This window comes from Leptopilina heterotoma, unplaced genomic scaffold, assembly GCF_015476425.1.
Source record: "Leptopilina heterotoma isolate Lh14 unplaced genomic scaffold, ASM1547642v1 Lhet_427, whole genome shotgun sequence".
Lineage (NCBI taxonomy): Eukaryota > Metazoa > Arthropoda > Insecta > Hymenoptera > Figitidae > Leptopilina > Leptopilina heterotoma.
In genome coordinates this window covers 148,533-173,016 of record NW_025111080.1, presented here as the reverse complement: position 1 = coordinate 173,016, position 24,484 = coordinate 148,533, and the positions used below count along the sequence as shown (strand labels likewise).

At 26.9% G+C, this 24,484-nt stretch overlaps 1 protein-coding gene across 2 annotated transcripts; it reads right to left on the bottom strand.

Moving 5' to 3' along the window:
- Nucleotides 1-17,147: 17,147 nt before the first annotated feature.
- Nucleotides 17,148-24,073, bottom strand: LOC122506605. Of its 2 annotated transcripts, none has more exons than XM_043618894.1 (4): nucleotides 23,805-24,073; nucleotides 22,029-22,287; nucleotides 18,251-18,344; nucleotides 17,148-18,161 (listed from the first exon to the last, which is right to left on the bottom strand). In XM_043618894.1, the coding sequence occupies exons 3-4, from the start codon at nucleotides 18,251-18,253 to the stop codon at nucleotides 17,148-17,150; spliced, it is 1,017 nt and encodes a 338-aa protein (XP_043474829.1). In that variant the 5' UTR covers nucleotides 18,254-18,344; nucleotides 22,029-22,287; nucleotides 23,805-24,073. The 2 variants fall into 2 exon arrangements, with proteins under 2 accessions (XP_043474829.1, XP_043474830.1); XM_043618895.1 differs by having other exon boundaries at nucleotides 23,859-24,073.
- Between the last annotated feature and the right edge of the window lie 411 nt (nucleotides 24,074-24,484).

Here is a 24,484-nt window from a genome sequence, read left to right as displayed (position 1 = left end):
CTTTAATTTGGTGCAAAAACAAACAACTTTTCCTTTAGACACTTTTCAGTACAACAAAAAACAAAAAAGTTATGAATATTTTTAATTTTTTAAAAATTTGCTATTTATTGCTTTTTTTGGACTTTTTGTCAGCCTTCTCTTCAGTAGAAAATTTGTCATATTGGGGCCGTGTTAATAAAAATTAGTTCACATTATGCTAATACACCTTTCTTAACATTAGAATCGACAATTGCATCTTTTACACAAATTAAAAAAATTGTTTTCCAAAAAAGTGCAAAAAATTGAGATTTATAGTGAGTGAAGCATTAGCCGAAACATGAGAAAACATTAAAAACATATCGAAACCTTCCTTTTTTTCTTTTAGATGCCAAATTTAGGTAAAAATACAAAATTAGGAACAAGAAAGAACTCAAAAGTTTCAAAAATTCTGCCTTTTTTTGATTTTTTCCATAAAATTTGTTTTTACATTCTCATCAAAAATGAGAAAGTCTTGGATTTGTGCGATTTTGAGCAATGTCTAATTTTGCTAAATCTTTACGTTTCATGACCCCCTGATTCCAAAAAAATGGTTTTTAGAAAAGTGTCTGTCCGTCTGTCTGTCTGTCGTCTGTCTGTAGAAAAATTTGTCGCCACGATAACTCGAATAAATTTTTATGAATCGTCTTGCAATTTGGCACACTTTTTTAGTCCATAAAAATGAAGCCTGAGTTCGTTGGGCAGCCCATTTCGTCAAAAAACAACAAAAATACAAAATTTTGAAATTTTCAAAATTTTGTATTTTTTACAATTTTTAAAAAAAAAATTTTTTTTTAAATTTTTTCCTTTAATTTGGTGCAAAAACAAACAACTTTTCCTTTAGACACTTTTCAGTACAACAAAAAACAAAAAAGTTATGAATTTTTTAATTTTTTAAAAATTTGCTATTTATTGCTTTTTTTGGACTTTTTGTCAGCCTTCTCTTCAGTAGAAAATTTGTCATATTGGGGCCGTGTTAATAAAAATTAGTTCACATTATGCTAATACACCTTTCTTAACATTAGAATCGACAATTGCGTCTTTTACACAAATTAAAAAAATTGTTTTCCAAAAAAGTGCAAAAAATTGAGATTTATAGTGAGTGAAGCATTAGCCGAAACATGAGAAAACATTAAAAACATATCGAAACCTTCCTTTTTTTCTTTTAGATGCCAAATTTAGGTAAAAATACAAAATTAGGAACAAGAAAGAACTCAAAAGTTTCAAAAATTCTGCCTTTTTTTGATTTTTTCCATAAAATTTGTTTTTACATTCTCATCAAAAATGAGAAAGTCTTGGATTTGTGCGATTTTGAGCAATTTTTAATTTTGCTAAATCTTTACGTTTCATGACCCCCTGATTCCAAAAAAATGGTTTTTAGAAAAGTGTCTGTCCGTCTGTCTGTCTGTCTGTCTGTCGTCTGTCTGTAGAAAAATTTGTCGCCACGATAACTCGAATAAATTTTTATGAATCGTCTTGCAATTTGGCACACTTTTTTAGTCCATAAAAATGAAGCCTGAGTTCGTTGGGCAGCCCATTTCGTCAAAAAACAACAAAAATACAAAATTTTGAAATTTTCAAAATTTTGTATTTTTTACAATTTTTAAAAAAAAAAATTTTTTTTAAATTTTTTCCTTTAATTTGGTGCAAAAACAAACAACTTTTCCTTTAGACACTTTTCAGTACAACAAAAAACAAAAAAGTTATGAATTTTTTAATTTTTTAAAAATTTGCTACTTATTGCTTTTTTTGGACTTTTTGTCAGCCTTCTCTTCAGTAGAAAATTTGTCATATTGGGGCCGTGTTAATAAAAATTAGTTCACATTATGCTAATACACCTTTCTTAACATTAGAATCGACAATTGCATCTTTTACACAAATTAAAAAAATTGTTTTCCAAAAAAGTGCAAAAAATTGAGATTTATAGTGAGTGAAGCATTAGCCGAAACATGAGAAAACATTAAAAACATATCGAAACCTTCCTTTTTTTCTTTTAGATGCCAAATTTAGGTAAAAATACAAAATTAGGAACAAGAAAGAACTCAAAAGTTTCAAAAATTCTGCCTTTTTTTGATTTTTTCCATAAAATTTGTTTTTACATTCTCATCAAAAATGAGAAAGTCTTGGATTTGTGCGATTTTGAGCAATGTCTAATTTTGCTAAATCTTTACGTTTCATGACCCCCTGATTCCAAAAAAATGGTTTTTAGAAAAGTGTCTGTCCGTCTGTCTGTCTGTCTGTCTGTCGTCTGTCTGTAGAAAAATTTGTCGCCACGATAACTCGAATAAATTTTTATGAATCGTCTTGCAATTTGGCACACTTTTTTAGTCCATAAAAATGAAGCCTGAGTTCGTTGGGCAGCCCATTTCGTCAAAAAACAACAAAAATACAAAATTTTGAAATTTTCAAAATTTTGTATTTTTTACAATTTTTAAAAAAAAAAATTTTTTTTAAATTTTTTCCTTTAATTTGGTGCAAAAACAAACAACTTTTCCTTTAGACACTTTTCAGTACAACAAAAAACAAAAAAGTTATGAATTTTTTAATTTTTTAAAAATTTGCTATTTATTGCTTTTTTTGGACTTTTTGTCAGCCTTCTCTTCAGTAGAAAATTTGTCATATTGGGGCCGTGTTAATAAAAATTAGTTCACATTATGCTAATACACCTTTCTTAACATTAGAATCGACAATTGCATCTTTTACACAAATTAAAAAAATTGTTTTCCAAAAAAGTGCAAAAAATTGAGATTTATAGTGAGTGAAGCATTAGCCGAAACATGAGAAAACATTAAAAACATATCGAAACCTTCCTTTTTTTCTTTTAGATGCCAAATTTAGGTAAAAATACAAAATTAGGAACAAGAAAGAACTCAAAAGTTTCAAAAATTCTGCCTTTTTTTGATTTTTTCCATAAAATTTGTTTTTACATTCTCATCAAAAATGAGAAAGTCTTGGATTTGTGCGATTTTGAGCAATGTCTAATTTTGCTAAATCTTTACGTTTCATGACCCCCTGATTCCAAAAAAATGGTTTTTAGAAAAGTGTCTGTCCGTCTGTCTGTCTGTCTGTCTGTCGTCTGTCTGTAGAAAAATTTGTCGCCACGATAACTCGAATAAATTTTTATGAATCGTCTTGCAATTTGGCACACTTTTTTAGTCCATAAAAATGAAGCCTGAGTTCGTTGGGCAGCCCATTTCGTCAAAAAACAACAAAAATACAAAATTTTGAAATTTTCAAAATTTTGTATTTTTTACAATTTTTAAAAAAAAAAATTTTTTTTAAATTTTTTCCTTAAATTTGGTGCAAAAACAAACAACTTTTCCTTCAGACACTTTTCAGTACAACAAAAAACAAAAAAGTTATGAATTTTTTAATTTTTTAAAAATTTGCTATTTATTGCTTTTTTTGGACTTTTTGTCAGCCTTCTCTTCAGTAGAAAATTTGTCATATTGGGGCCGTGTTAATAAAAATTAGTTCACATTATGCTAATACACCTTTCTTAACATTAGAATCGACAATTGCATCTTTTACACAAATTAAAAAAATTGTTTTCCAAAAAAGTGCAAAAAATTGAGATTTATAGTGAGTGAAGCATTAGCCGAAACATGAGAAAACATTAAAAACATATCGAAACCTTCCTTTTTTTCTTTTAGATGCCAAATTTAGGTAAAAATACAAAATTAGGAACAAGAAAGAACTCAAAAGTTTCAAAAATTCTGCCTTTTTTTGATTTTTTCCATAAAATTTGTTTTTACATTCTCATCAAAAATGAGAAAGTCTTGGATTTGTGCGATTTTGAGCAATGTCTAATTTTGCTAAATCTTTACGTTTCATGACCCCCTGATTCCAAAAAAATGGTTTTTAGAAAAGTGTCTGTCCGTCTGTCTGTCTGTCTGTCTGTCGTCTGTCTGTAGAAAAATTTGTCGCCACGATAACTCGAATAAATTTTTATGAATCGTCTTGCAATTTGGCACACTTTTTTAGTCCATAAAAATGAAGCCTGAGTTCGTTGGGCAGCCCATTTCGTCAAAAAACAACAAAAATACAAAATTTTGAAATTTTCAAAATTTTGTATTTTTTACAATTTTTAAAAAAAAAAATTTTTTTTAAATTTTTTCCTTTAATTTGGTGCAAAAACAAACAACTTTTCCTTTAGACACTTTTCAGTACAACAAAAAACAAAAAAGTTATGAATTTTTTAATTTTTTAAAAATTTGCTATTTATTGCTTTTTTTGGACTTTTTGTCAGCCTTCTCTTCAGTAGAAAATTTGTCATATTGGGGCCGTGTTAATAAAAATTAGTTCACATTATGCTAATACACCTTTCTTAACATTAGAATCGACAATTGCATCTTTTACACAAATTAAAAAAATTGTTTTCCAAAAAAGTGCAAAAAATTGAGATTTATAGTGAGTGAAGCATTAGCCGAAACATGAGAAAACATTAAAAACATATCGAAACCTTCCTTTTTTTCTTTTAGATGCCAAATTTAGGTAAAAATACAAAATTAGGAACAAGAAAGAACTCAAAAGTTTCAAAAATTCTGCCTTTTTTTGATTTTTTCTATAAAATTTGTTTTTACATTCTCATCAAAAATGAGAAAGTCTTGGATTTGTGCGATTTTGAGCAATGTCTAATTTTGCTAAATCTTTACGTTTCATGACCCCCTGATTCCAAAAAAATGGTTTTTAGAAAAGTGTCTGTCCGTCTGTCTGTCTGTCTGTCTGTCGTCTGTCTGTAGAAAAATTTGTCGCCACGATAACTCGAATAAATTTTTATGAATCGTCTTGCAATTTGGCACACTTTTTTAGTCCATAAAAATGAAGCCTGAGTTCGTTGGGCAGCCCATTTCGTCAAAAAACAACAAAAATACAAAATTTTGAAATTTTCAAAATTTTGTATTTTTTACAATTTTTAAAAAAAAAAATTTTTTTAAAATTTTTTCCTTAAATTTGGTGCAAAAACAAACAACTTTTCCTTTAGACACTTTTCAGTACAACAAAAAACAAAAAAGTTATGAATTTTTTTTTTTTTTTTTTAAGTTCTTGGGCCAGGTATATTTTTTAAGTTTTTGGGCCAGATTTAGCCAAACGGTTTATCTAGAATTAAAAAATTTTATTTTCATATTAAAATATTTTTTTTTGTCTCTCAACATTGTTTAGAAATATTGCTTTACATATTACTCAGAAATTTTTTTTGAAGTTATTAACAATTTAATTTTTTAGTATTTCTAAATTAAACAAATTTTTTTTGAGTTCTGGTTAACCGATATAAAATTCGAAATATGATTTTTTCATTTTCAATTGCACTATTTGAATATATTTTTTTTTTTAATCATTTTTACATTATTATCACATGAGAAAGTATTAGTTTTGGTCGAAAATTGACTTTCGCTAATTTCTTGAAATCTCGACGTTTTGGGGTCCCCTGAGTCTGTTAAACATGGTCTAGAAAAAGTGTCTGTCTGTATGTCTGTCTTCGTGTCTGTCTGTAGACACAATGGTGTCCCTACGATAACTCCTGAAAAACTTATTGCATCAACTTGCAACTTTGCATGCACAAAGTTACTGTTAAAATACAGATCGAGTTCGTTAGCCAGCCATTTTCGTCGAAAACTACACAAACTACAGTAGTTTCAAAATTTTGAAAATTCAATTTTTTCAAATTTTAATATTTTTAATTTTATATTACTTTCGATTAGAAAAATACAAACAACTTTTCTCTACAACATTTTTTCATAGAAACTTAATTTTTTTTAAGTTTTTGGGTCAGGCGAGGTCAACTGGGTTAAAAAAATTTTATTGGTTTTCTAAAATGTTGTAACTAAAATATATTCATAAAAGATATAACATTTTAGAAAATCAATGAAATTTTTTTAATACAGTTGGGCTGGTGTGACCCCTTTTTACATTTCAATTTTTGGTCATATCTTGTTGGAAATGGTTTTTTACATTCTCATCACATATGAGAAAGTAATATACCAGAGTAACTTTTCTAGGAGATAAACACTTAATTAAAACAATAATGTCTGAGTAAATAAACAAAGAGTGAAAAGTTAGTCATTACGCTCCGGTCTGCACTACACAAAAAATTTGATACTAATTCTTTAAAAATATTTTAGCTGCTTCTGCAAATCATGTTTTTACTAAGAGAGTTAGTATAATTAAAAATAACTTTACAATTTTAATCATCAAGACCAAAAATATACATTTAAATTCACTTAATATCGCAATTATCAGCAAACTTAAACATGTGATGAGAATGTAATCCTTAAAGTCGTAGTAACTTTAAGAAAAAAAAAACTGTTTTATGAAACATATAATAGGAAACAAGAACATAAATAATGCACAACAATTGCAGACCCCGGCGAGCGAAGCGAGCCATTTGCGCGCGAAGCGCGCAACAACACACGGAGCGCGAAGCGCGACGTGCGAAATAATCGCCGGAGCGCGAAGCGCGACGATCAATAATCGCGCGCCCCGAGGCGCGCTGAAACTTGCGAGCGAAGCGAGCCCCCGCGCGAAGCGCGGATGAGAATGTGTCCGCGCTTGCGCGGACAGATTTTTTTAATTAATACACTCACAGAAATTATCTATAAAACATAAAACTAATTTCCTTTTAAATCATGTGCTTTAATAGTTAGCAGAAATAGTTTTATTGTAAAAGGAATCTTTTAAAAACAAAAAGGTTAAAAGTTTATTGGAAAAAAAGAAAAACGTTTGAATATATGTGACCTGGTCTATGAAAAGGGACCTTACGTGTCAAAAAATCATTTTTTACTTTTTTGTTGATTCGGATAGAGTGTGAAACGCTCTTTAAGATGGTGAAAACCAAAAAGTCATAAGTTGATTAGAAGTGTTTTAAAAAATTTTTTAAAGTCAAAAGAAACAAGAGTAAAAATACGAAAAAACTGATTTTTTTGTTATTATACAAATTAAAATAACGAAGACGATAATTTTTTATTATTTTGAAAAGTTGACAGTTTCTTTGACAACTGTCAACAGTTAAAATTAAAATTTGATATCATATTCGTAATCAACGACCTCAAAAACCTTATTACTGTCTTTTTTTTTATAAAAAACGATCACTTTTTCGAGAAGTTGACAGCTGTCAAATGTCAAATTGTCAATTTAACATCATATTCGTAATCAGTGGCCTCGAAAACCTTTACAAACATGTGTCACTTATTTATACTTATTGTTGCTATTTAGAAAACTAAGATTATTTTTCCTATGTTTGGGGAGTTTGTTATTAATTTATATAAACAATTATTAAAAAAAAATTGCATTACTTTTATGTTTTTTATTTTGATACCGTGATCCACGGTGAAGAAAATGAGCCTAGATTGATTAAAAAATATTAATATTTAAAAAAGTTACAAGGGTTTTTCTAAGATAAACTTTAACTACTGTTTTCTCGAAAACTTGTTTTCGCACGTAAGGTCCCTTTTCACTGTCCAGGTCACATATACTGATTTCTTTTGATATTTAAATGAAATCCTTTTATGTTAAAAGGATAATTTTACGGCATTTGACGTTTGTAAACATATCAAAGTAATAAAACAAAAAATTTTAATTACTCTTAACATAATGCAAAGGTAATCTGCACAATTTTTAAAATAATTATTTCTTATAAAATAAAATTAGATAAATTTAATCATTGATAAGAATAATAATAACTACAAAAATTAAATTGTTATTTTAATAAAATAAACAGTATACAGAATTTAAATAAAATATTAACAATTGTGGATAATTATAATAATTATTTATATATTCGAAAACAATAATTTAATTTATTAAATAATGTTTTATAAATTTGAGTCCAAAATAAATAAATTATTTTATTATAATGAAATAAACAAGTTAACCCACGTGAAAAGATTACCGGTAATATCCGCGGAAACTCAGCGGAGTGGCTCCGCGGGAATTCCGCAGAATTTTTGCGGAATTTTCCGGGAAAGTTGATTTTTTGTAATTCTTTGAGAAAGTTACATGATTTGACAAAAGATAACACCAGGAAGTCTCCAAATGATATCCAGGTCAGTATAGGTCACCAATTTTTATCAAATTAAATTCATTTAACAAAAATGGAACACCAGGAAGTCACCTAATGATGTCCGGATGTTCAGGCCGGTTTAGGTCAAATTCTTGGAGGAAATTAACCACATTGGTCCAAAAGAGAACACTAGGAAGTCACTTGGTGATATCCGGATAACCAGGTCACTTTTGATCAACTTCTACGGGGAAGTTGACAAAAATGGAACACCAGGAAGTCACCTAGTGATTTCCGAATGTTCAGACCGATTTTGGTCAAATTCTTCGAGGAAATTAACTACAATGGTCCAAAAGGGAACCAGGAGGTCACCTGGTGATATCCAGATGTCTAGGTCACTTTTGATCAACTTCTACGGGGAAGTTGACAAAAATGGAACACCTGGAAGTCACCTAGTGATTTCCGAATTTTCAGACCGGTTTTGGTCAAATTCTTCGAGGAAATTAACTACAATGGTCCAAAAGGGAACCAGGAGGTCACCTGGTGATATCCAGATGTCTAGGTCACTTTTGATCAACTTCTACGGGGAAGTTGACAAAAATGGAACACCTGGAAGTCACCTAGTGATTTCTGAATATTCAGACCGGTTTTGGTCAAATTCTTCGAGGAAATTAACTACAATGGTCCAAAAGGGAACCAGGAGGTCACCTGGTGATATCCAGATGTCTAGGTCACTTTTGATCAACTTCTACGGGGAAGTTGACAAAAATGGAACACCAGGAAGTCACCTAGTGATTTCCGAATGTTCAGACCGATTTTGGTCAAATTCTTCGAGGAAATTAACTACAATGGTCCAAAAGGGAACCAGGAGGTCACCTGGTGATATCCAGATGTCTAGGTCACTTTTGATCAACTTCTACGGGGAAGTTGACAAAAATGGAACACCTGGAAGTCACCTAGTGATTTCCGAATTTTCAGACCGGTTTTGGTCAAATTCTTCGAGGAAATTAACTACAATGGTCCAAAAGGGAACCAGGAGGTCACCTGGTGATATCCAGATGTCTAGGTCACTTTTGATCAACTTCTACGGGGAAGTTGACAAAAATGGAACACCTGGAAGTCACCTAGTGATTTCCGAATTTTCAGACCGGTTTTGGTCAAATTCTTCGAGGAAATTAACTACAATGGTCCAAAAGGGAACCAGGAGGTCACCTGGTGATATCCAGATGTCTAGGTCACTTTTGATCAACTTCTACGGGGAAGTTGACAAAAATGGAACACCTGGAAGTCACCTAGTGATTTCCCGGATAGCCGAATCAGTTTTTATAAAATTGTTCCCTTTTTAGTCAACTTATTAAGAAAATTAGCCTGATTTGGTAAAAACGGAACCACAGTTGTGGTTCCGACGTTATTAATAAGTTATATCCGGTTATCCGTATAATTTTTGTTGAACCTCTTCAAAGAAGATAACTATATTTCTGAGAGAAACAACTCCATAAATTCGAACCGGGTTAATTTTCCTAAAGCGGTTGTAAATTGTTTATGAGAAACTTCTTTTTCTTTCTGCGTCTCCTTTTTCGACTGTTATCACAGTACCAAATTATAATAAATTTCTAAAGAGTTTAATGTTCTATTTATTTTTATATATCTATGATGTTAATGTTACGTAATATACAAGTGTAGCCGATTATTTTTTTAATTTTTGAAGCAAATTTGTTATTAAGTTTCTTGAAAAATGAGTGTTTTTAAATTATTTTTTTGTTTGGGTTCGTTAGAAAAAAACTGTAACAAAATATGTTACATTAAATGTGGAGATTCTTAGATTTGCTAAAGGATTGTAAACAGTTTTGAGAAAAGTCGAATAAAATGAATAAGTTATGATAGTTTAAAAAACCTTCAATTATTGAGGAATCTTTTAGTTGAATTGAAAATATTACGTATAAATTAAACTTTGTTTATCTTTGCTAAACAGGCCAAACATATTTCTTTAACTCAAATATATTTTATGATTAATTGAAAATATTTAATTAAACATTTTTTATAGACTTATATATAAAAATTCAAACATATTTTTCTGTTTGCTTGAAATATATTATTGTTTGAATTTATCAAATACAACTTGAACAAATACGAAATTTAATGAACTTAATAATTAACTTTTTACTGCTTAATCTGTGTTTTTCCTGTAGCTTTATTTTTCATTTCTTTCAATTTGCTACGAAGGCTGTCCATTACATTACGATTATCGGTGACCTTCCATTTAGCTCTCTTTGCCGTATTACGAGCGAATTCTGCAATAGAAAAAATTCAATAAATAATTGTTATATTCCAATTTAATAACTGTAATAATAGAACATAGTTTAATTGAAAATTTTAAATTGCTATTAATAATTTAAAACGAATCATGAATTGAAACTAATTTTTTGTATCAATTTGATAATTCCAAATTAACTGTGTAAGAATATGGTAATAATGACATCCTACTCAAAATTACGTCTACAGCAAATCTTGGAAGAGCGTTTGTGCCCTTTTTGTCAGTCAAATTATACTTCAACAGTACGTCTTCTTTAAATATATTGCACATCAACATACGTGCTAAAACATTTTGAGTTGCTGCTTTTCGTTTAATGTCTCTTAAACATTTTTCCTCAATGTAAACGCCACTCTCTGGGATCAATTCAACGGCCTAAGAACAAAAAGTACTTTGTTTCATTTTTAAATAATATTAATCAATGAAAATAACTTATATTAATCCTAGACTCAGCGGATAGCTCAAAAGAAGGCTCTTTTTGTTTTTACAAAAGTCAAAAAAGTAATAAGAGAGAAGATTGAAAAAGAAGAAAGAAGATAGGAAATGCAATAAAAAATGAATAAAAAAAGAATAAAACTTCAATTTACATTAATTGTTTTCTAAAATGTTCTTTTAAATAGAGAATATTAGATTGTTCAAAAGTTTAAAGTGTTAAATTTTTCTTGGCTCATTGTGTGAATTGTGGTAACAAACAATTTGTATAATCTATCCATGTTTTTATATATACATAAATATAGCAGGGATGCCACAGGTCAGGGAATTTAGGGAAAAGTCAGGGAAAGTAGAATTGGTCAAGGAAATCAGGGAAAACTTAGGGATTTTTATTAAAAGTACTGGAAAAAATTAAATGTTTTGAATTTATAAGAAAATTTCCGAATTTTTGTGTCTTTTTTCTAACAATAATTTATTTTAATTAACTTAATTCTATTGAAGAACTGCCATAAAGTTATTACTTATAAATCATTTAATGAAGTATTTTTTTAAAAATTTTAATTTCAATTCTGTTGAAAGAAATCATCTATCTTAATAAATAATAAAATTCTTCCCAAAAATTCAATTATTTTCAAAAATTAAAATAAAATTATAGTCAACATTTTAATTATCTTTATAAATAGCAAAATTCTTCGCCAAAATTCAATTATATTCAGGAATTTTAATCAAATTCATTGTAAAATTCAATTATTTTCATAAATAACAATATTTATCATAAGAATTCAATTATTCTCAAAATTAGTCAAATTCTTCGCAAAAATTCAATTATTTTCAAAAAATATAAAAAAATTTTCAACAATACAATTATTTTTACAAATGAATAGCAAAATTCTTTGACAAAAATTCAATTATTTTCGGGAATTTTAATAAAATTCATTGCAAAATTGAATTATTTTCATAAATAATAGTATTCATTACAAGAATACAATTATTTTCAAAGGAATAAAATTCAATTATTTTCAAAAATCTTAATAAAAATAAATAAATAAAAGTCATGCCAAAATTTCAATTATTTTCAATATTCTACTATTATAATAAAATTTTCCAAAAGAATTCAATTATTTAAAATAGAATTTGCATACATTTTTCTGAGAAAATCAAATATTTTAAAATTTGGCATTAAATTCTTCGCAATTAATTATTTTTATAAATTTTAAAATTCGTTTCAGAGATTAAATTATTGTCATAAATAATGAAAATTTAACAGGAAGTCAATTATTAAAAATAGAATTTGCATACATTTTTTCGAAAAAAATTAATTACTTGAATTTTTTTTATAAAATTCTTTTCAAGAATGCAATTATTTATAAATATGTTGATAAAATTATGTATAATTTATTGAATTCTCCTAGAATTTTCTAATAAAAATTTAATTAAAAATTAATTTCAGTTTAAGTTTTAGATATTAATTGAATTTTAAAAAGTTACTAATAATTGTAAATTTTAGAAATAATTGAATTGAATGTAAAGGTTTCAAATTAAAATCTTTGAAAATTTAAATGTTTCTTACATTTAATTGAAAATTCTATGGAACTAATTTTTTTCGTAAAGATTAATCGAAATTTTTCAAAATTATTTCAAGTTTTTAATTTCTAATGTATATTTAATTGAAAAATTTCCGAATAATTGTAATTTCGTAAAATTGAATTGTAAACAAATAAATTTGAAAATTCTCAAAGGACTTTTTGAAAAATTATCAAAAATAATTGATTTAAAGAAAAATTTTAGTTAAAAATTGTTGAAAATAATAACTGAATTGATATGATGAAAATAATTTTGATAAATTTATAGTAACAATATTCTTATAATATAAAATAATTATTTTATCACTCGGTCATCTTTAATTTTTATAAAACATGAAAATATTCTTATAAGTTATTAAATTTCAAAAGGTATGAATTAGAAATTTTGAAAATCTTAGTTTCCATGGAAAAATAATATTGATAAAATATTTATTTCTAATTGAAGTTATTGATGATTTGGAATAATTTGGCAATTAAGAAAATTCTTAAATAATTGTAATACAACATTATTTTGAGTATCTAATCATTTTTAGAGTGAATCAGAATATTCTTTAGGGTCAGGGATAGAATGAAAATTTCGTCTGGAAATCAGGGAAAAACAAAATAAAATTTTTTTGGCAAACCTGATATTTTTTTATACCTTGTCAGCGGCAGTGTCCTATGTAAATAAAAAGAAACTGTTTTCTTCCGTATCAATTACAGTATTCGTCTCCTCACTTGTAGTCTCCATCTCCTCAGTGGCACTCTTGTTTCCATCATCCATTTCAGAGCCATCATCATCCTCATCAGTGCCATTGTAATTATGTAAAATCATATTGAATGAAGAAGTCAGCGGTAGTGCTTTATTTTTTGAGGCGGAATCCATTTCTTTATTTTTTTCAAGATTTTTTGAAGCAGACGCTACTATAATTTCTTCTTCAAAAGTCGAGCTTGATGCAATTGCTTCGAAATTCGAAAATTGGACATTATGTGAGTCTTCACCTTGGCTTTCTTTAGGATTGAGAATCAGCTGAAATAAAATTTTTAATCTTACTCGTTTCAATTTGATTAAAACATCATTTAATTCCGCGTTTAAATATAGCGCCGTTTGTATTTTAGTTAGAACTAAATTGGAATCTTTCGTAGTTGATTGACTCTGTAAACAAATAAATTGTAATTATAATATATGTAAAATACATTAAATAATTAAATTCTTGAACTGAATTTATTATTTTAGTAGAATAATTGTTTAATTCTTATGTACATATTTCAAATTTACCTCACTATCAGAGAACGTATCGGCAGTTAGTTTACGTTTTTTTGATTGAATTTTCCTTCCTGCCTCCTTCAACTTTTGGTTTTGCAGTTTTCTCAATTCTTTTTCGTCAGCGAAAGAAAATTTTATTGTTAGTATATTCTGATTTTCATTTTTTTAAACTATATTTAAATTGTTTCATCGTAAATTATTAATTAATAAAAATTTAACATAACATTATTTTCAAATTGAACCTTTAGAAATTGTAATAATTATATTATTAATATAATATAATAATAATGAAGAGCATTTGATGAAATTTTTAAGTTCTCTAAATTTTCCAAACATAAGTTGGTCAAAATTTTTTGCTGATATTATTTTAGAACATAAATTTATCAAATTTTTATTTTATTAAAATTGAAAATAATGAAAATCAAGACCATTGAAATATTAGTTAATAAAAACAAAGACAAAAGTATATACTAACTTGACATTCCAATTATAATGCCTTTATATTTTTTTTAACAACTGCTCCTTCTGGCCAAAAATATTCTATTGTCATCCCACATCGCAGTTGCGGGTTTTTTGGGTCGAATATAATCGACGTTTTTTCGATGATCGTAAAACAACGGTCTCCCTCAATTAAGACTAAATCTTCATCCATTTTTTAAAAACTTTCTTACTGTTATAGACGAAATGTCAAGATGAAAATATCCAGCTTTTGTTTTAATTACTATTTTGTTTTAAAATTCTAACATATATATATAAACTGCAATCTAGAAACTAACTTTTCGTCACAATGCGCGAAATTCAATTTTTAATGTCATTTTATTTTTGATTTTGTTTAAATAATTCTTCTTGAAAAAAAAAATTTTTACTTTCTGTTAAATTTGAAAATTTTTAAATATCATTAATTTACCTAAATAAAAAAATAAAAAATATTGTTTGACGAGACGAATTTTTTTATTGGAAAGAATGTTATTTTAATTGCAAGACGAATTACTGATATATTTGAAACAAATTAAAATTATTTTTTAAAACATTTTATTTAAATTTTAATTAACAACAGATTAAAAAAATTTCCATGTTTCTATACATTTGCTATATTTATATTATTAGATATAGTTAACCTAAGAGTGAATACTGGATCAAATATAGCTATTATTTTATAAAATTATTATTGTGTACTTAGAATATTTTTCTTTGACAAGTAGTTTTGAATATTAACTTAAACCACCCATATCTTTTTATTTAATTTTACAAAGAAGATAAAAATAAATAAGGAATTTAATGTGTAATAGATGCTAATTTTTAAAATTTTTTAGGAATAATTAACTTTAAATAAATACGTGATTTGAACTAGAATAAATACTAAAATTTATCAAAAATTGAAATCAAAACATTTTAAAATATCTCTTCAGAATTTTTACACTACTTGTTATCAATGTCATTTTTATTTTCTTTGTAAATTGTATTTCAAAAGAAAGAAACTTTGCTAAAGTATTAAAAACTATCAAATTAAATGACGTCGGTGAATCTTTGTGCGTACTTTTTACCTAATTACATTAATTTCTAAATAAAATCCAGTTTTATATTTTAATTTACGATTACAATCAATTTCTTTGATTAAAATGTTATTTTAATCAACCAATGTACAATTTATCGGTACATTATTCGTTGGTGTACATTGATTTAGAATTTTTTTTAGCAAATTACTTTTAAAAGATATTAAATCCATAGAATGTTTTTTTAAATTCGACAGACTAAAAAAACATTTATGATCAATTATATTCTCGATCGTCAACATTACTGAATGCTCTAAATAAATATTTTCAACATTTTGTCTATCCCTTCAATAACGAGTAATTAACTCACGAAGCTACAAATAGTTAAGATTAAAATCTTTTGAAATTGTGTATTAAATAAATAATTAATTACTATTAACAAATAAGTCATAATTGAATAAAGTCTCTCTTTTATATCAGAAACGAGGAACTATTTACAATGAGAGACTTTATTTTTTTCCATATTGTTAAGAAAGATGCAAATGTAGTTTTCAACTCTCAGTATTTTTGACTGTATTTGTTTTACAGGAATAACATGGATGCAATAAGAGTCACGGACGTGTTTAATATTTCGATTCAAGTTAAATCCGAGTTCTCGATTTTTAATTTCCTGACTAATATCGTGAGACACTAGGAGTTGACGCAATACTGCATAAAGATTATTTTCCAATTTAAAAAAAAATTTGATAAGACCAAAGAAAACCTTCCCTCCTTCTTTCCACTGCACGTGGAAATTTCCACGCTTTTTTTGACAAGTATACAATTCAGAAGTGAAAATTTCGTCGTTTATTTTGCAACGTTTAAAAATTTGAAAAGCTGCTTCATGCAATTGTTCTAATGAAAAATTTGTCGTCTTACATATAACTTTTAGGTCTGTCTCTGACATTTCGTGTGCGGTTGGTGGACCATGTGTTCGGCATTCGATATCGTTTATTGGTATTTCTGGATGTAAAAGATATTTTATAGTACGATAAGCTTGGGTAATTTTAATAGTATTTGATAACTCTAAGTCAACTTTATTAGATCCATGAATCATTTTAATGAGTTCACCATTTTGGTCTTCGGACGTAAAGGCAGACCATACCCACAGTGGTCCCCACATTCTTACATGCTGTGCGAAATGTAACAAACAGTGTACATTAAATGTACATTTCTTACGACCATACAAACTTTCGAAATCGATTACAAAATTATTTAATAAGGTCTCCGCTAAATCCACCTCTGTTAAGGTAACATTTTCTGATGTTAATAAATGAATCGCTCGAATAAACAATAAGAAATGATCATAATGTTCTTCATTTAGACGATTTTTTAATACTATGGGTCTGTAATATAATAGAAATTCTCTAAGTTCAGAAGCTTTCCAGTCGCTAAGTTGATTTAATCTTCTAGGAGTGCGCGTAATATTATCTGGCAGTGTTATTGACTCCAATATCTGATCAATAGCATCTCGATACTCTTTAGACAAATAATAGTCTTTGTTGTGGCTGCTAGAATTGCACCATAAACTTAAAAACGTATGCATCGTGCCGAGTAGAGCAGAGTGCATATAGTCAGGGTGTAGCCCTTTTGACCTATCAAAGTGAGGAATATTGGAAAGAACAGATCTGCCTTTAACACCTTTGAAATGTTTCAAATTTTCGTATCTTTCGACAATTTCAGTTTGTCTTTCCATACGAGCAGCAGACCTTAAAGGAGATTTATCCGGTTCCATTGGAAAAACCCAATTCGTCCCGGCTCCTACTTCACTACTTTCCCCTTTGGCTTCGCAACTTCCACAACTACACTCCCCGTTATATTGCATAACGTTCTGAAGAGCTGCTCTAGCCGGAGCATCTAAAACTGCAATCGGAGCAATTACTTTGCTTGTAATTGTATTATTTAAGGCCTGGTTGTGCCACTGAAAACCATTTGTGAACAAATTTTCTAAAGCGGTTGCAAAAGGTTGTAGAAAGGAGTTCATATCTGGTTTTTTACTGCAACGATTTGAATAAAAACTTCCACATACAAACTAAAAGCTCCTCCTAAATTTTGGCTCTATATTTGCAATCTGCGCATACACTGGCCATATTTGACTTTTCCCACTTTTAGAGACTTGAGCTCCATCGGTGTACCAAATTAAACACAAGTCATATGGTCCAGGTATAACAGTAGACTTTAAACGAATAAATTCAGACCCAGACGTTAAATCATACAATGTCTGTTGATTTCTTGTCGCGCACTTAATTTGAAATGCATCTATCAAACTACTAAGGCCTCTCATTTCAAATGCACTTCGCAATTGTGCTTCCAGATCGAACTCTAAAAAGAAACTATTTACATCCCTATTATTACAACGCAGACAATTTCCTACTTGCATTTCATCCCATTTACCCAGGTACTTATAACATTTGGAACAAATTCTGTGTTTTGTAGAAAAATTTTCTTGCGAATGAGGCAAGACCATTTCGATTAATTTTAATAATTTATATTTAGTTTTCGGAACTGTGTGTTCATCTGGTAAGAATAAATTTATAGTAGTCAACATATCTTCTAATGCTTTTTTAGTCAAACGATTTTCGACGTACACTCGTAGTAGTTGGCATAACGCATCGCCGCCACTCATAGACGCTTGCGAATAAATTGGCGCATCAAACCAGTCTGTTCTGGTTTCATCATCATTATCGTCATTATCATATGATGTTGATGTAGATGAATCTGATACAGAAAATGATTCGGAAGAAGTTGACATAAGGACATCGACTGAATCATCTGACATCATTTGGTTTTGTAATGGAGAAGAAGAATAATTTTCAGAGTTTCTTATTGAAAGTGAAGAGGTCGTTTCAACATGGGCCAAAGAAGATGTAGAAGAAAAAGCTGCACCAGACAATGTTGATGAGTGAGAAGTAGAAGGAAGCAATGATTCACTTGACATATCTTCATTTTCTAATGGAGAGGTCGTTTCAGCATGCGTCAAAGAAGATGTTGAAGAAGAAGCTGCATCTGACATTGTTTCTTGGTCGTTGTTTTCACTATTAGAACTCTAAAGTGATATAAATGATTAGAACATAAATAATATATATAGAATATTGTAAAAAACTGACAATTAAAATAAATATATTAAAATGTTACCATGATTAGTTTTTCTATTGATTATCACAAAGTTCCTGTCGTTCTGTATGCGTTTTGAAATATCTTTTAAGATGTCGTCTGTATTAACACTAACCTGAAAAATAATTTTAATAAAGTTACCATCTATGGTATCTAATATCATGTGTAAATACCATTAACTACAACTGCCACTGTACTATTGTACTATTGTATCGTATTACTATTGTAGATTGTTATTGTTATCAGACATTTCACAAGTGCAGGGCTCGGATAAATAAAATTTCCGAAAAAGTCGAAAAAAGTCGCATGAAATCTTAGAAAAAATAAAAAAACGACAAAAAGAAAACACAAAATTGTAAAAAAATCTCACTTCTCGACAACAGATACATTAATATCAAACCATCCGGAATAAAATTTTTTAAAAATTAATAAAATTCATAGCAAAATTTTAATTATGTATTATTAACATTTTTTAAAAAATTCTCTTTAAAATGTTAATTATTTTTATAAATAATAAAATTCTTCTACGAAATTCAATTATTTAAAAAAAAATTTTATAAAATTCTTCTCTAAAATTCAATTATTTTTAAAAGTAATAAAATTCTTCGCAGAAATTCAATTATTTTCAAAATTTTATAAATAATAAAATTCATCATAAAAATTTCATTATTTTCAAAAGTTCTGATAAAATTCTTTGCAAAATTCAATTATCTTAAAAAGTAAGAAAATTCTTTGCAGAAATTTAATTATTTTCAAAATTTTTTTTTAAATTCTCCTCAAAACTTCAATTATGTTTATAAATATCAAAATTCTTCTGCAAAATTCAATTTCTTTTAAACATTTTAAAAAAAATCTGTTCAAAATTTTAATTATCTTTGTGAATAATAAAATTCTTCTCTGAAATTCAATTACTTGCAAAAATTTTTAAAAAATTCTTGTTAAAATTTCAATTATCTTTATAAATCTTTGAAAAATTCAATTATCTTCAAAAAGTAAGAAAATTCTTGGCAGAAATTAAATTATTTTCATATTTTTTAAAAATTCTCCTCAAAATTTCAATTATCTTTGTAAATATCAAAATTATTCTGCAAAATTCAATTACTTACTAATGTTTATAACAATTTTTTATAAGTTGTTTAATTTCAAAAAGGTTTGAATTTGAATCTTTTGAAGAATTTTATTTCCTATGGAAAAATAATAATGAAATATTTATTTAAAAAAGAAGTTATTGATGTTTTCGAAAAATTTGTAAATAAATGTAACAGATCATTTTTTTTACTAAAACTTTTTCCTTCAATTTTCTAAAAATTTTAAAAGTTTTACTTTCTAATTGACAAATATAGAATTTATAAACATTTTTTTAAATTAATTTTTAAAAAACTTTAAATTTGATTAAAGCAATTGTAATTAAGAAATAGAAATGATGCAAATTGTTTCCTTATGAAAATTGAGAATTTCCTACAAAAATATTAAGAAACGAGATAATATGTTGTTTTTTTCCCTAAAGAGAAGAATGATTTTGTGAACAATATTGTTTACAAAAAAAGATTTCTGCCATTTACAATTAAGGTCAAAAAGTAATTTAAAAATTTAAAAAAAGTCGATAAGTCGCATTTTACTAAAAAAAATCTCGAAAAAGTCGATTAGTCTCATTTTTTCACAAAAAAGTTGAAAAAAGTCACATTTCCTTAGAAAAGTCGAAAAAAGCGAAAAAGTCGCACAATCCGAGCCTTGCAAGTGTGCAATTAGTACCTATAGTTGTTTATAATAATGTATTTAAGGAAAGAGTAAGGTCTTAAAATTTTTTTATTGAATTTTTAAAAAAAAATTTTTAAATGAATGCATAATATCTCCAGAATATTGTGCTAAAATTTTAAGTCAATCGTAGCAAAATTAACGGAGTTATGAGCATTTCAGTTCCGTTGGTCTAGACTTCAGAATTCATGTTTTTTATTAAATAATCATTTGTAATTTGTTTGTTTTTAAATTTAAAATATTTCCCGATACACCATTTGAAATAGTGATTCCTGAGCCGTAAGAAATGTTCTATTGCCAAGCTTTTAAATTGCGTTTTAACGTGTAAAAATAATGCTAAAGTCAAGTATTGTGCATTTGATCCATAAAGATTAAAGCGTTTTTCAGAAAATTGTTATTTTTAAAGTCCGTGTACGCGATAACTCAAAATCTACTTGACCTATCGTTCTGCAATTTTACAGAGTGCTTCTTCACATAATTCCTCAGGTATCCCTGGGGGTAGGGGGACACTTTTCCCAAAACAAGTTTCCCAACGATTTTTTTTCGCAAAAAAATGTTCCCAAATTCTTTTCCCAAACATATAAAAATTGTGTCATAGGAATTATTCATGTTCGAAAACAAGAAATTCAAATTTTGTTTTTCTATTTGTTCTTGTAACCACCTTTATTCGTTTTTCAGTTCCGCACTTAAAATTGTGGTTACCCTTTTTGGAAGATTGTCAAAATTCGTAGTAATTTATAAATAAAATTGTTTATTATATGTGAACAAAGTAGAATTAATTAAATCTAGTTTTCAAAAAAAAGGTCAAAAATATTTTTGTTTTTAAAAAAAGTAAGTTAAATTTTGAATTAAAAAAAATTTGCACTATTCGAAAGACAAGGAAATCTTAAGAAACATCTCCTTTGATAAATGCACTTTGATTTTTTTATTTCAAATGATTATGTTACGAGTTACAGCGTACACCGCAAATCAACTTTTTTGGAGGCTCTTGAGAAAAATCACATTACCTCGCCCAATTCTCAATATTTTTTAATGAAAATTTAAAGAAATATTGTTCAAATGTTGCAATATTGTATGCAAAGTGATAAAATAACTCTCTCTGTATCGTCAAAAAAAATTCTTAAAAATATGCATTTTTTCCACCCAATAAACCTTACTCCCCCTTAAGTCTTTAAGATAAAAATTATTAATGTTGAGGTGATAATCATTATTATTTATAAGTAATTTTTGGTAGTTCTATAAAGGAAAAATTTCAAAAACTTTATGAATAATTTATTGGATGACATTCTTTGAATATTTCTAAAGAGAATCAGAGTATTCAGGTAAAATAATATTTATTTTTAACGATTTGATAATGAATCCACGAAAAAGTCAATTGTTTCCATACAAAAATACACATAAAAATTCATAAGCTTTGTGAAAATATTAAATATTAATTAAAATCTAAATAAAAAAATACGTATTTTTTCTATTTGTAACAATATTATTAGAATTGAAAATGATCAAAATTCGTAAGTTTTACTTTTAAGGCGAGTGTAATAAAAAGAGGTCAATTAGACTTTAAATAAATTAAATTTGCAGACTTCGCACTCGATAATTAATTTTAAAAAAGTAGCTTTCTATCTAAAGAAAAGTAATAAAAAAGTAGCTATCTAAAAATGAAACTTGACCAAAAAACTCGTTTTAGACACTTCACGAAAGTTACAAAAATTCCATTCAATATTTTTTATTTTTCTGACTTTTTCCTAATTTTCATCAAAAATATTAATTTTTTTCTTATCCTGCTAATAAATTGAATTCCTGCAATGAATTTGATTATAATTTTTGAGAATATTTTTTTTATTTATAGTATTAGCGAATTTAAAGTAGTGAAAATTTTCAAAAAAACAGAAATAGTAGCTTACAGTGGATAAAATCTGAAAAAAATATTTAAATAGTAGCATAACGTAAAAAATAGTACATACTACTGTATTAAAATTAGTAATATAATAACTACATAAATTCTGAAGATCAAATATTTTGAATAATTTTTTGTTTTTCTCACCTCTGAGTCGTCTTTTAAAACTGGAAACGACTGAATCCATAAGATCCCCAATGAACTTTAGAGAAGTAAACAGCTCTTTCGGATTCTGTTCCACAATATTTCATTTAAAAACTTGATGTGAGCAGTAACGATAAGAACATCGTGTAGTCGTATTTTGACATTCTTCCAATTTGTGTAACATGGTCCGTAAATGCTTGTAAACCAAATGAACAAGGACGCACGTGTGGAAACTCTAACCATACTTGATCAACGATAATATCTAAAAACATTGAACAAATTCCATAATTGTAACTTTTATTTGTAGATTTATAGAAACTAAATTACTTTTATACTCTTCCTAGTTTTTTATTACATTAATTGTGTAACTCGCGAGAACAAATAGAAAATTTACTGATAAAAATTCCATTCAATATTTTTTATTTTCCTAATTTTCATCAAAAATATTTACTTTTTCTTTGTCCTTCTAATAAATTGAATTTCTGCAACGAATTGTACTATATTCATGAAAGAATTAAAATATTTATAAAAATAATTTAATTCATTTGAAGAATTTTATAAAATTTTTTAAATAATTCATTTCTTTCTACTTTCAAATTTTTGACAGTAATTGAATACGTGCGAACGTTTTTATTAGAATTTTTTAAAATAATTGTAATTCCAATAAAAAATTTATTACTCTTAAAAATAATTGAATTCTTGTGATGAAAATTGTTATATATGAAAATAATTGAATTTTGCAAAGAATTTTATTAAAGTGCTACAAAATAATTGAATTTTCAGAAATAATTTTGTTATTTATCGACATAATTGAATTCTTTCGAAAAATTTTTTATGTAAATAATAAAATTCTTGGGAAGAATTTTATTCAAATCTAATGAATTAAAATTGTATTTAACCCTTTGAGGACCAGTGTTGCTTTCAGGCAACATGACAGTATTCTATTAACTCGTGCATAAATTTCTTAATTTTTAAAACTGAATATTGAAACAATAATTTTCACATAGTCTGAAACATTTCGTATGACAAATACTGGTCTCCACAAAAAAACTTCATTTCAAACAAGTTTATTAAAATATTTAAAAATATTAATTGAATTCTTAAGAAGATAATTTTATTGTTTATGAAAACAATTGAATTATTGCGAAAGATTTATTAAAATATTTAAAAAGAATTGAATTTCAAAGACAAATTTTGTTCTTTTTAAAATATAATTAAAATTTTTATAAGAATTTTATTATATTGTTTTAAATAATTAATTTTTTTGAAATATAATAAATATTATAGAAATTTTCTTTTTAATAATTGAATTCTTTATTTGTGAAACTAATTGAATTTTTCGATTAATTAATATAAAATAGTATTAAAAATAAATGAAATTCTTCAATAAGTTTTATTATTTATGAAATTAATTGAATTCTTGCTTATAATTTATCAAAATTTTTTTTTATTTATTTATTTATTTATAGATTTATAGAAACTAAATTACTTATACTCTTCCTAGCTTTTTATTACTTTAATTGTGTAACTCGCGATAACAAATATAAAATATGCTGATAAAAATAGAATTTTTTATATGGTTATGTTAAAATTTCATTTGTTTATTTTTAAACATATTTTTAATAATATTAAATTTTTATTATTATTTTAAAATAAACCATAAAATTTTAATTTAAAAAACCCTCCAAGATTAGAAATTAGAATTAGCACAATGTAATATAATATTTCTTTGAATACTAAAAACCAAATGGAAATATTTAAAACTATTTTTTTTCTCACCTCTAAACACACATCTCTAAAATTGGAAGATTTTTTCCTGAATGTTCTTCTTACATGCGTCCAGTAATGTTCCCGTCAGCTTTCACTGAACTTTTATTCATGTAAAAGTTTAGAATCTCTTCTTCAACATTCACTTAAAAATTTACTGTCACTTTATTTAATAATATCAACAAGAACTTAGAAAATTGTGAGATTATTCCAATTCTATAAAATATGACGCGGAAACCATGAATTCACGTAAATATTCAAGAACAAAACACATAGCTCAACACGTTATTTATCAGTTATTTACGCACGTGAGGAAACACTAACCTTACCTGTTCCATACCGCGTGTATTGCAGGTTTACCAACTACCACTATGACACTCACTCAATATCATTCTGTTAGATCTAGCCTATCACGATTAACCCAGAGCTAATTCTGAAAACAGCGATTGAAAAGCATTACTTGATTGGTCAAAGTATCGCGGGCTTATTTAAAATAATTTATTCCTGAAAAATGTTTTTAAATAAATAAATAATAAATAAAATGTTAAAATATTAATTATAATTATGATTAATACTAATATTTAATTAAATGATAAAATGTATTGTTATACTAAAAGTAATTTATTAATGATGACCGTAACTGCTGATTTGCTGGTAGACAACTTCAGAGTATACTTTAGAAAAGATAAACA